Source organism: Periplaneta americana, chromosome 7, assembly GCF_040183065.1.
Source record: "Periplaneta americana isolate PAMFEO1 chromosome 7, P.americana_PAMFEO1_priV1, whole genome shotgun sequence".
Lineage (NCBI taxonomy): Eukaryota > Metazoa > Arthropoda > Insecta > Blattodea > Blattidae > Periplaneta > Periplaneta americana.
Genome location: NC_091123.1, coordinates 27,439,908 through 27,453,475, shown reverse-complemented (window position 1 = coordinate 27,453,475; position 13,568 = coordinate 27,439,908). Strand labels below are relative to the sequence as shown.

At 35.7% G+C, this 13,568-nt stretch overlaps 1 protein-coding gene across 5 annotated transcripts in view; it reads right to left on the bottom strand.

The window, feature by feature from the left end:
* The window catches only part of hiw (MYC binding protein highwire), a 507,580-nt gene that overhangs the window by 47,519 nt on the left and 446,493 nt on the right, over positions 1 to 13,568 (bottom strand). For 3 of the 5 annotated variants that reach the window (XM_069830497.1, XM_069830496.1, XM_069830500.1), the window contains exon 45: positions 10,938 to 11,033. The exons of the other annotated variants lie outside the window; for them this stretch is intronic. In XM_069830497.1, coding sequence (XP_069686598.1) covers positions 10,938 to 11,033 — 96 coding nt within the window. The remainder of the gene's footprint in view (positions 1 to 10,937; positions 11,034 to 13,568) is intronic. 5 annotated transcript variants of the gene reach the window in all.

Here is a 13,568-nt window from a genome sequence, read left to right as displayed (position 1 = left end):
CAGAAATTATTTTATTTCTAAGTTCTAAGGCAGAATTAATAACTCCGGATGATAGGATGACTAACAAAGATGATGATTTTAAGAGTTTAATTTTGACATACATACAAGAGAAACGATTGGTAAATTTTACCTGTCTGTAGCCCTTTCATTCTGGGTCAAAGTCCTCATATGTTGTATATACTGTATATTTATTTATTTATTATTTTGCTAATAATTATAACATAACATATATTATATATAGAAAAAACTTTAGCTCGCCCCTGAAAGAATGTCACAGGCCTTCCAGTACTACTTTCCTTCAGAAAGGAAAAACAGTGGAACTTTAATTATCGTCATCTTTAACTATCGCTGTTTCTATTAACAATTCTTCAGTATTTAGTATCATAAAAATCGTTCAAACATTACAAATAGTCCTTTCTGTCAGATCAAGTACCAGTACATTTCTCCTGTATGACTAACATTCGCATAATCTCGAGCATTCGGTCACCCAGCAGCCTGAGAGCTTCATTTCGTAGGCTCACTGTCCTTGTGATGTAGGTATCAAAGAGTATGTTAGCTGTTAATTTCAATGTTAAAGTCGATAAAGAAACATGGCGTCTCATCTAACAAGAAATTAATTGTTCATTGAATTTTACAGCATTCAGTGAGCTTTCTTGTTAAAATCCTGTAAGAATTGTAATGTATTTAATCATTTTCATTAGATTAAATAAATGTTCTAGTATTGAGGGATGATATTTCTTGTAATACATAATTTTGTTCGAAGATATAATACAAAAAATATACAAGTGGAAGTGATATAATTGTGCAGATTGAAGGGGACAGTAAGATATATAAAAAAATCTATTACTGATATGCAATTTGTAATTAAGTGCATGGATAATTAAAAAATTAGGTAATTTGGCAACAGGACATCAATGGTTCACCTATGAATACACTCATGAACTCAAGACTGAAATTACAGTATTCCATCCCTTAGTCACTGCGCCAGGGTTGCCAGACTTCCTCATAGCAGGAAATAACAATGTGTGTTAATCTTTTCATTTAATTTGCAAGAAAACCGTACATTTTATTTAAAAACTGCAAAGAGATAAATCATTCCTTATCAGTTTCTCTAATAAACAAACAAACACATCAATCAATCAATCAATCAATCAATCAATCAATCAATCAATCAATCAATCAATCAATCAATCAATCAATCAATCAATCAATCAATCAATCTATCTTCTTAATGTATCCAGCTGTTTGCTGACAACATAAAGTCCACTATAGTCCACTGTAGTCTATTCAGTTTCTGTTTTTTCATGAGAGTTTCTTTAAAGATAAGAGTAAAAATCAGAATTGTAGGGATAGTACTTATCCTGTAAAACAGTGTTAACATTTAGGGACAAATTATTTTTCTGAGAAAAGTATCCGTTTGGGACTAATATGGTATTAGAATTTTTACTGCACTCCATTGAAGAAATAAACTGTTAAAATTTGCACAGTTACATTACTTCCACTAGGTACATGTTTATCATATATATATATATATATATATATATATATATATATATATATGTACTGGTAAATATGTTTTATTTTCGGAACAGACTATCTCTCTCTTTTAAATAATTCAATGATCAGTCGTTTTGGTAACTGTCACAGTTTTGTTGAACAAATTAAGGCTAATAATTTAAGTCCCAATGTAATGATTTCTGTCACATTTGAAATAAATAAGAAATACGAAAAATATAAGTTATGAAAATGCAGACACAATACAATTTATATCTATACTAATAATAAATCTGTAGCTAAAATTTTTCTGGTAATTTTCGATTTTCCAAAAATAATTGGTGTTAACATGTATAATTAACCATCCTGAAACCGAAAATCGCTTTTTTGAAGTTTTTTTTGTATGTCTGTCTGTCTGTCTGGATGTTTGTTACCTTTTCACGCGATAATGGCTGAACTGATTTATATGAAAATCGGAATATAAATTACGTTCGTTGTAACTTAGATTTTAGGCTATATGACATTCAAAATACTTTATTTAAAAGGGGGGTTATAAGGGGGCTTGAACTAAATAAATCGAAATATCTCCCTTATTATTAATTTTCATGAAAAATGTTACATAACAAACATTTTTTTAAAGATGATTTCCGATAAGTTTTATTCTAAGCAAAATTTTGATAGGCCTGATATTTAATGAGATAAATGAGTTTTAAAATTAAAACAACGCCATCTAAGGCGCTGCAATTAAATAAAAACAAATGACTTCGTCTATAAGGGGCCTTGACAACAACAATCGAAAGCTATTAAACATAGCCTACAGAGAATGTTTCTATGTTTGTATGAAGTAATATTGGAAGCTAAATTAACCGATTTGTATAATTAATTATTATTTCACCATTGGAAAGTGTAGTTTCTCTGGGCGCCTGAATTAAATAAACCGAAATATCTCGCTTATTTTTAATTTTTGTGAAAAATGTTATGTAACAAAAGTTTCTTTAAAAATGATTTCCGATACGTTTCATTCCAAGCAAACTTTGATGGGACCAAATTGCACCAAAAACGGATATTCTCTGAACCAAATGATCATATTTGAATTATTTGCATGTAATAACAATTAAGAAACATGTTAAAGGAATTATCATTGCAGTAAATGAGTGGTCTCTGGACCAAAATGATCGCATTTTAATTATTTAAATACAATTTAAATTAAGTGATATATTAAACGATTTATCCTTCTATCAAACACGAATTTTCCCTGGACCAGATGTCCTATTTCAATTATGTAATTACTTTATTTTATTTCTAACAAGTGCAGTGGAGCGCATGGGTACAGCTAGTTATTAATAAATGTATAAGATGTTGAGTTACTAGCTATGTTATGATAGTGGTATAAGGGTAGTCCAATGCCTGCTCTCATTAAAATGCAATTCAATTCAATTTATACTAGCTATTTTATGTATGAAATTCCACTGAGAACCATTTAATCTGATAAAACTGATATATCGTGACAGTCTTCCAAAGTAAATGATACACGGTAAATCTCAATCATCAAGAAAAAATTATTTTTCATGATAAATGACCAAACTGCAGAATGTGCATTACTAAATATAGACCAAGTTGCACAATCCTAGGTGTACATGCAGGGCTCAAAAATGCAGAGGAATAACAGAACATCTATGATACAAATATAATATGTGCATACTTAAACATTAACACAGAAGACTATTTCAACTATTACTGATGGGTCTCATGCTGAAACGTAAAATCGTCCAATGCTGCCTGCCACATCTCTTTTAAATGAAAATTTTCAACTCCGATAAATGTATCAAAATTATTTTCAATATAATCCTCAGTTTAAATTAATATAATATTGTATTTCTTATACAAAAATGGTTATTTTATATTGATAATGACTCCCTATCCCCCACTCTACATTCCAGTGAAGTAAATCTACATCATCAATAAAAAGAAATGCTGTGTATTGGCTGTATCTTCTGGACTCAATGGACGGATTTCTTATCATCTGCACTATCAGACAAGGATAATAATAACTTTTAACATTTCAGCTGTTTCTTTTAATGGTTACCGGTATGTTTAATTTCAATTATTTTTGTAATATTTTTCGTTATGTTGGAAATATATTATAAAGACTTTTTGATATTAAATAACAGTTGGCACAAAATTAGGAATGCAACAAAAGAAAATATTGTTATAAAACAAAAAAACAATCTAAGTCAAGATTCTTATGTCAGGCAGAAAACAAATTACTTTGTTGTGTCAAATGTGCATTAATATAATATCATACTTAAAATTGCTTGTTATTATGAATTATAAAGGATGAAAAAATTAAGAATTAAAACAGAAAACTGCAATATATGAAAACAGGATTAGGTTATGTCAATAAGTTATAGTGAAATTAAAACGACAACCAACTTGGAAATTTGAAGGGGTCTAAGGGTTTCCATGGCAACATCCCCTCTCTCTCTTTGTGGCCAATAAGGGCCCCTTCAGACGAGGCCACTTAGCAGCGCCACTAGTGCGCATTTGGCGCTGCGAACGAGTGTTATGGTGCTGCAAACGCGCATTAGTGGAGCTGTGAATGGGCATTTGAAGCGCTGCTTAATATACTAAATTTCTGTACAGAATTTTTGAGTCTTCCAGTGAACACAGTCATATACTTTTGGTAACTTTGCTCATACGGAGAAAGAATAGATATAAAGATAGAAGAAGAGTCTGAGTCCATCCATTGGGTTTAGAAAGACAGTATCGAGGACTATTTCACACTTTATTTAATGATTTGCATCAGGACTATAACTTTTTTTTTTTTTTTTGTATTTTCGCATCTTTAATAAATAGGGAGCGGATTTTTATGTGCTAAAAAATTTAAATATATTTATTTTTTGTGCTAAAAAGTACGAAAATATTTGCTAAAAATAAAAAAAATTTTATATATATATATTTTTTTAATATGACAAAAATACCTTACTTAGCTTGGAAAAAAAAATGTTACTAGGTACTCACCAACCACACTTGAGTGCTAGTAGTTGGCCAAAGGTCATCTCCAAATTCTCCATCACAAATGCATGCCGATTATCTCTGAACAACGACTTTTCACATCACAGGATGTGAGACGTGTATATTTAAAGATAGGAATGTCACAAACACAAACACCGTCAATTTCACCTACAGGCACACCCTCCAATACTTGAGCAACTTTATACATTTTTTTATATCCACTGTTTTTCCCAAACACATTCTGGAATTTGTCCCTTAGTAATTATTGTGCTTCTGAATCTGGTAGCGAGTCTAGTTTAATTTTCATGGCACGCACCTCCCTGTTTCAGAAAACAGGTTTTTGGATGTTCAGAGTTTTTTTATGGTGTCGCATAAAAAGATTAGATTTGCTAATAGGAAAGCCAAATCGTTTTTTAAACAACCATCTTTCAGTATATCTTGAAGGATATCGATTGACGAAGCCCGATAACAGGGAATCACAACAAGACGTATTGCCTTACTTGATGGACATGAGTGAGAGGCGAGAGATTTGTTTAAATTAAATAATGTTCATACCCTTGATTTAGTTTTAAAATGTTTAAAAGTTCTTCTAAAAAATTATTTAAGTAAAAAAACTCCAAGATTTGTGTGTTTATAATAGATTTCCTGAAAATATGTATTTACATATTTTTTTGTGAAAATATGTGTTTTTATGTGATATAAAATTCGGGTTTTAAACTTGAAGCTTCATATTCGGAATTTTTAACTTTGTCAATTGTGTTTTATCACACGCAAAAATAATATTTAATTATATAGAAATCTGCTCCTTATTAATAAATCATTTTCAAGAGCTTCTAGCAGAATTACCAACGAAATTCCAAAAAAAGACAGTGAGGCACAATAGGTTGTATACTGTCATGACGATGTAGGGAATTTGTGACCCAACAGTCATCCATTAGCAGCGCCACAGATGCACCACCCACGTGCCACTAAAATAGTGGCCTTTAATGAAACCTACCATTTAATTCCTGGTATAACGACGAGAAGCGCTACTTTTAGTGGCCTCCACCAGCGATGAAACCAACCACTCCAGTGCCACTATTCTGTGGCTGTGGCTGCGTCTGAAGGCCTTCATTTAAATCCATTATTCACAAGCAGCAGTGCTTCTCAAAGTGGCCATGTCTGAAAGGGCTCTAAGTTGCTACCACTCCCTCTTTCCTTCACCTAGATATAGACTATATCAAGGGAAGAGAGAGCGGTAGCATCTCATTGGCCACAAAGAGAGAGAAAAGGCTGTTGCTATGGAAACCCTTGGACGCCTTCAACTGTCGCAAGTTGGTTATTGTTTTAATTACACAGAAAATGTATGAATTTTAAAAGGCAAATGGACTTTTCTATAATCGTTTCAAATTTTGACTGGACAACAAGTACCCTTCCCGAGGTTTCTTACCCGCAGTACATCATTCTATTATCAGTCCTATTCAACAACAACGACCTCAATATTTCTGGCCAGTCAGTCTAGTCACAGCCCAATCACTCAGTTGATGGCTTATCACCAAGGGAATTGAAGTTCAGTCCCTTAATATGTGCGTCTATAGCAAATATTGCAATTATAGGGGATATTTTCTCCAAGAACTTCAGTTAATTATTATGATCATATTATCATTTCTTCTCCGAAAATTAAAACGACAGTTAAATGATTAGATAGCATTACTCTCCTGAAAATTGGTTTGGTCACTGGCTGAGAAGAAACTGCCTACTGAAGGGTGCACTAGAAGGAATGGTGAACGGGAGAAGAGTTCAGGGAGAAGAAGATATCAGATGATAGACGACATTAAGATATATGGATCATATGAGGAGACTAAGAGGAAGGCATAAAATAAGAAAGATTAGGGAATGCTGGGTTTGCCGTGAATTACCCGCCCTTGGGCAGAAGACTAAATGAAATGAATGAATTAACTCTCCTGAAGTCTTCGAAAGAAGGAGGAAGAAGATCATATTTAGCAGGAGAGTCAGATATGCATAAAGACAGCATTTTTAAAGAGATTTTTAATTCATGAGGTCTTAGAGTAAGTTTATTTTGATAATGTTATCCTGTTAGACTACACAATTTAAGTTATTTTTTCAAATTTAATTCATTTGAGTCTTTTTTAGACACAGCATGTATATTGTCGGCTTAGAGTGTAAACCTGTTAACCGCCAAAAAGAAAATTTTACAAGGGAAGAAAAAACTAAGTTTCAGAGTTAATTTAAACTTAGTTTTTTGCTTTCCTTTTAATTTTTTTTTTTTTTTTAAGATTGGCAACAGGCCATGATTGTTTGGCCAAACACCTGCATAGAATTGGAATGTATCAGTCCCCTAACTGCCCATTGTGCAACACAAACCAAGAAATGGATTCGAAACACCTCAAAATCTGTGCTTCAGTGGCTGGCCATGATAATATCTTTGAAAAATATTGGAGTGCAAGAGGTCAATTGACTTTATTGTCAAACGCCTGGCATTAGAAAACAACAACAACAACAAAATTTTCTTTTTGGCGGTTAGCAGATTTACACTCTAAGTCGACAATATGTAAAAGAACACAAAACTCTAAAATTTTAGTCCTTTATGTCCCTTACCTAAAAAGTATATCAAGGGAATGGCTTAACTATCTTTTTTTTAACGTTTTCGTGTAAAGTATATTTCTATTGTTGCTGTATAGGTTTTTACACACCTCTTTAATTACTGAAGTAGGTCAATAAACGAAGTGTAAATTTACCATCTCGTAAATGTGTTTTAAAAAATGAAGTCCAGAATAAAATTCTGATTAGTTCTGCTGGATTTTGTGGTAAATAAAGACAGTGCTGGGGTATGTTTACTAGGAACGTTTTCTTTTCCCCTTGCAGCATCTGAACACTTCTTCATTCAGTATCATTCATTCAATAAACGGACAAAGTCTACTTGAAGTGACCACAGATTTGATGATCAACAACGTGAATCAAATTTACCTCTCACGTGGGATAATCACAACTTTAGGGAAATAGGGACAAGTCGTAACAACAACAGCAAAACCTAATATGACTGCACATGACTGGATATGAAGAAATTCGTTAGAAGCATTTAATGGGATATTATGATGACTGGTTGGCATCAGCGAGAAATATTCTATTATTGTCCGTAACAAGATAATGAAATCCTCAGTCAGAAAAATAAGTTATCCAGCAAAAATTTGAACAAAAACGTCCTACATAAGAAACAATTTTATCAAATTACATAGAATATGAGGAGAATCTATCAAACGAATAGAACTCTTTCTGAAGAGCTTTTAAAACCATACAAAACTATTAGCATAGCTAAATATCTCAATACAACTCAAACTATATTGTCCAGGAGCTGATATTTGTAATATGTATATATTTTATATTAAATGTTAATATATTTTAGTATAATTATATTGTTACTGGAAATTTACAGTTATCAAAAATAATAGCAAAAAGTAGTGTTTGTTTTATGATAAGAAGGAAGAAAAATTTAATACTGCAGATGAACATATGCCTCCATCTGTATCGCAAAAGTAAAAAATAATTAGAAAAAAAGTTCATGAGAGACAATTAGACAATGTAAGTGCCTCCAAGAATTCTGATTCTTTCTTCTCATGTCACCTTTCAACACAACTATTAATGTTGGAGATGATCTATAGATCTCCAATATTTATAGTGGTAACTTAGTCTCCTGGAATCTTTAAATGTTGTAACTTTGTTTCCTTCTTTACTGCAAGGAAGATCTGTAGTCTAATGAACTTAGAGTCCCTCTACAATAACTAAGGGAATAGTTGCAATAATGGAACCAGACATGGCCTACGTTAATGCATAATTCATTAAGCACTTACAATAGCTTTACTTCTAGTAACAGGTTTTTATTTCTCACTAATAAAGAAACTGTAAAAAACAAAAATTATGTATATGTACAGAGTGTCTCAAAAGTCTCCATACATATGAAATGTAAGTTCAAAATAAAAATGTCACATAGTGTGTTCAATGTAGCCAACCCGCTCCCCAGATCTCACACACCTTGATTTTTACCTCTGAGGTCACCTTAAGTTGCAGGTCTGCCAGGAGAAAATCTGGGACTTGCAACATCTTAAAAGTGTCGGGAGAAAACAGAGAATGTCACGACATCATTAACGAGAAAAACAAGTTTTAATACATGAACATTTTCTGGTTTTTAATCTGTGTGCCAAATGTTTAACGTTACCTTACTCGAACATTTCCACTTCTAAATTTTTTGTGATTGGACAGTTCTGAAGTCCCAATTTCCACCTATAGAATGCGCTATATACTATAAAATCGCTAAAAATGACATTCGTTGCTTTCCTTCCGAACATCCTTCATCTGCAAGCCAGCATCGTCGACACTTGTCATGTGATGATGGACATGTTGTAGTGTTTGCATTGAAACAGGTTAGAACACATTCACCGACATGTGCCTGACTCTCGAAAACAGTTATATTGACCACACTATATGACATTTGTATTTTGAACCAATATTCCCTATGTATGGAGACTTTTGGGACATCCTGTATAAGAAACTATATTATACAATAATATAATATGTTATATACCGGTAATTATTATGCATCAAATTTGTTTAATATCTACATATACTATCCATGGTTTTACTTCTCATAGATGATTTGTTTTTCCATTTTCTAGTCATTAAATAATAATCCATGGCGCTACAGCCTGTGAAGGGCCTAGACCGATCAGCCGGCTGCTGGCCTCATGCCCACATCCCACAGCAGAGATGGACGATCATCCAACCAGAATAGAGGTATCGTGTGGTTAGCACGATGATCCCCCCAGCTGTTATAGCTGGTATTCGCAACCGGATTTTGCTACGTATCGTAGCTCCCCAAATGCATCACGATGCTGGGTGAGCACCGGTCCCATACACTGGCCGAAATTTCATGAGAAAATTTCTTCTCCCATGAGGACTCGAACCAGCGCGCATTCCATAACACGAGTCCTAGGCAGGATGCCTTAGACTGCGATGCCTTGGCGCGGGACTTTCTAGTCATTCAGTGCTATAAAATCATTCCTATTTTAATTGTCAATGCGTTCAGAAAAAGGTTTCATGATTTTTTTGTGCAAAATAGATATAATTTTGCAGAGAAAAAAGAAAGATTTATTATTTCATTAACCCAGTTATTAATGTTATTTATGTGTGATTACATTTACTTATTAATAAATTAATGGAAGCCATGATCTGGTTCCAGTCAATTAGGAAGAGACTATCGAATGTTTGAATTCTCATTATAATGGGACCCTAATGAAACTTGTTTGTAGTCTCACTTAAGACGTTACTCTGCAGAGACATTTGTCAGCAAAAGTAAGGAATAATCATTAAGTATGAGTCTCGCCCACCTCATTGAATATTACATGTCTACTATGAAGTAGCCAATGTGTATTATTACCATTTAATACGAGAAAAATTCGTACCGGCACCGGGAATCGAACCCAGGGCCTCTCAGCTCTGCGCGCTGAGCGCTCTTTCCAACTGAGCTATGCCGGGACACGATCCATGGTGCCGGCCGAACCTCTCTCGTAATGTTTTTACGACCTTACCACCTGCATTTGAGACAATACACGTCATATATGCAGGAGCGCATATATATATATATGACTTTGTGGCCATATTCAACAACAGTTTGTAACAACTGTTAACAGTTAATACATCAATATTCATTAAGTATGAGGTCTCGCCCATCTCATTGAATATTACACGTCTACTATGAAGTAGCCAATGTGTATTATTACCATTTAATACGAGAAAAATTCGTACCGGCACTGGGAATCGAACCCAGGACCTCTCACCTCTGCGCACTGAGCGCTCTTTCCAACTGAAAAAAAAAAAAAAACATTACGAGAGAGGTTCGGCCGGCGCCGTGGATCGTGTCCCGGCATAGCTCAGTTGGAAAGAGCACTCAGCGCACAGAGCTGAGAGGTCCTGGGTTCAATTTCCAGTGCCGGTACGAATTTTTCTCGTATTAAATGGTAATAAAAGTAAGGAAGCTAAAGTATCTGACCAGTTAATTTTACTTAGTGAGCCAAGGTTTCTTTATGTACCGTAAAATCTATGATAGTTTTACTATCGTTACTAACAATTTCTATCATCCCTTGAAAATTCATCGACCTCAACGAGGTTCAAACCAGCGATACTTTGATCAAGAAACAAGTATGACACCTGTTAGACTGAATGGAGATGATACATTCATCTGAATTAATTGTTCTTCCTTCATCATCCAGTGCACAGATGGCACCAACTCGTTGATAGTCTGTTGGATGCAAGAAACCACAATGACAAGGCTGACTCACTTCGACTGACTCGGTCAGCGATCACAATGCACACATGGACTTTCCTCAACACCAACCAATGCCAGCAGACGAGTAACAAACAAGTCGCTGGCTTACCTAGTGGTGAGAGACCAATGCTACGAGGAGACCCGCAGGCTTGGGGACTGCTGCTAGCACTATCATGTTGTAGTAAGCCTACCACAGGTCTGCCACCTAGTGGAGAGCCAGCAAAGTTTTGTCAATGCAGCAGAAGCAAACCTGGCTCTTATGGCCATTGGAGCTTTAGTACCCAGGAAGCAACAAAACAAGGAATGTTTCCAAATTTCAGCCAAAAATATTACATTCACAATCTGAATGAATTAATGAAGCTGATAAGTTTAAAGAACATATTGGTGTGTGGATAAGCTTCAGGGCTTCTACCGCGTTGTCTTGGTGTTATTGGCTGACATTTCGACCGGTGTGTTGTGGCCATCTTCAGAGCAGTTGTTGGATAAGGAAAAAGTCGAAAAAGAGAGGAGAATTGGGAGGACAAATTTAAAAGTTACCCAAAATGCGTCCTTGCAAGGGGTTGGGGGCTGTAAGAAACTAAATATGTGAGCTGCAAGCCTGTTGGCCACTAGTCTCACTCCGGGTTACGCTGCTCCACTGAAGGAGCTCTAGAAAATTTTGAAGGAGAAAACCGAAAATGGACGTAACCTCTTAGGTACCACATACGCGAGGGGGACGGAAATGTGATCAATGATCACGGGACGGGACGAGGAGGAGATGGCTGGTGTAGATCTGAACACTGAAATGAACTGTGTCATTTCGCAGTGCAGAGGAGTCGAGAAGACTCTGTCGTCTGTTGTTCGATGACAAGGCAGGTGGACTGCCAGGAGAGACGCCGTGAATTCTTAATCTGCAAATTGAAAGTTTCCCTGTCCTTTCGCATTGCGACATGTGTGATGTTGCACATGTATTTCATAATTTATATACTCTGAACTAGAGCTTTAAGTTGTTTGTTAGAAAAAAGGGGGGCTTATGGGGAAGGGCATATAGGTCCGTGACCCATTTCTCTTAGGGCTCATCCCGACATTTGTCTTAATGCCTTAGGAAAACCACGGAATGCCTTAGGCAGGATGAGTTGTCTCAATATAAGAGACTAGCCAATTTGGCTTTTAGGTAATAGGTCGAAGGAAATAGTGATCAAAATGATCACGGGACGGGACGAGGAGATAGCTGGTTTAGATCTGCATATTGAAATGAACTGTCATTTCGCAGTGCAGAAGGAGTCGAGATGGAAATAATTAAAAGGTACGCAAAACGCGTCCTTGCAAGGGGTTGGGGGTTGTACAAAACTAAATATGTGAGCTCCAAGCCTGTTGGCCACTAGTCTCACTCCGGGTTACGCTGCTCCACTGAAGGAGCTCTAGAAAACTTTGAAGGGGATGCCGAAATTGGACGTAACCACTTAGGTACCACATACGCGAGGGGGACGGAGATTTGATCAAGTGATCACGGGACGGGGCGAATGGAAATAGTCTGCCAGCTCTTATATATATATATATATAGTAGTCTCGATGGGGGGAGTACTTGCTGTGATAGGTCGTAGGTTCTCCTTCTGGCATCTGCTTGGTCCTACGTGGTCCAATCCGGTTGAGGTCTGTATGAAGGGGAGTATTCATATTAAATACTGGCCCTCATAAGGTCCGAAAGAGTGACCTTGATACCAATCCGGTTGGAGTCTGTGTGAAGGGGAGTATTCATATTAAATACTGACCCTCATAAGGTCCGAAAGAGTGACCTTGATACCAATCCGGTTGGAGTCTGTGTGAAGGGGAGTATTCATATTAAATACTGGCCCTCATAAGGTCCGAAAGAGTGACCTTGATACCGTGCCAATGTCCGGATGAAGGGGGGCGTAGGACCAATCAGATGCCAGAAGGAGAACCTACGACCTATCACAGCAAGTACTCCCCCCATCGAGACTACTATATATATAAGAGCTGGCAGACTATTTCTTTATCCAACAACTGCTCTGAAGATGGCCACAACACAGTGGTCGAAACGTCAGCCAATAACACCAAGGCAACACGGTAGAAGCCCTGAAGCTTATCCACACACCATGTACACCAGCAGTGGAAGCCTACGCGAACACTTAAAGAACATATTGTTTGTGACCTGACTTCAGACCTTATTACATTGACGTATATATAGGCTCCATAGGGTTCACTATGCAAATTTAGATATTTATTGCAGTTTAACATTCATTTACATAAATTTTTAACAACATTTGCTAAAGCTATTTCTCTTTATTTTAATTTAAGTAAAACTAAATGCCAACAAAGAGCACACTTAAGAACCAGTGTCCCGTTTCATGGGTTATGGAATAAAATGTACATCTACCAACACATTTACACCTTACTTCAATGCAACACTCTGCATTCCATTGGTAATACTTGGATTTGTACAGTGTAACAAACCTACCAAGCCTATGTATACACAGTTCATAATGGTAATTGAACATTCTGGAATTCACGATTGGTAATAATGACACCTGCTGACACTTACTTAACAAAAAAGACATCGAACCAAGGTCATATCAGTACACAATTGTAGAAAACAACAGAAAAAAAGTGTGCTTCAAAGGAAAGGAAATTGTGCACAACAGTCAGCAAACAACATAAGGCATACAAGAAGCACAGTCTCAATGGTATTGTTTATTGAAGCAGTGCTTAAATTGTGAAATTTGCGACCAAGAAATTCAGG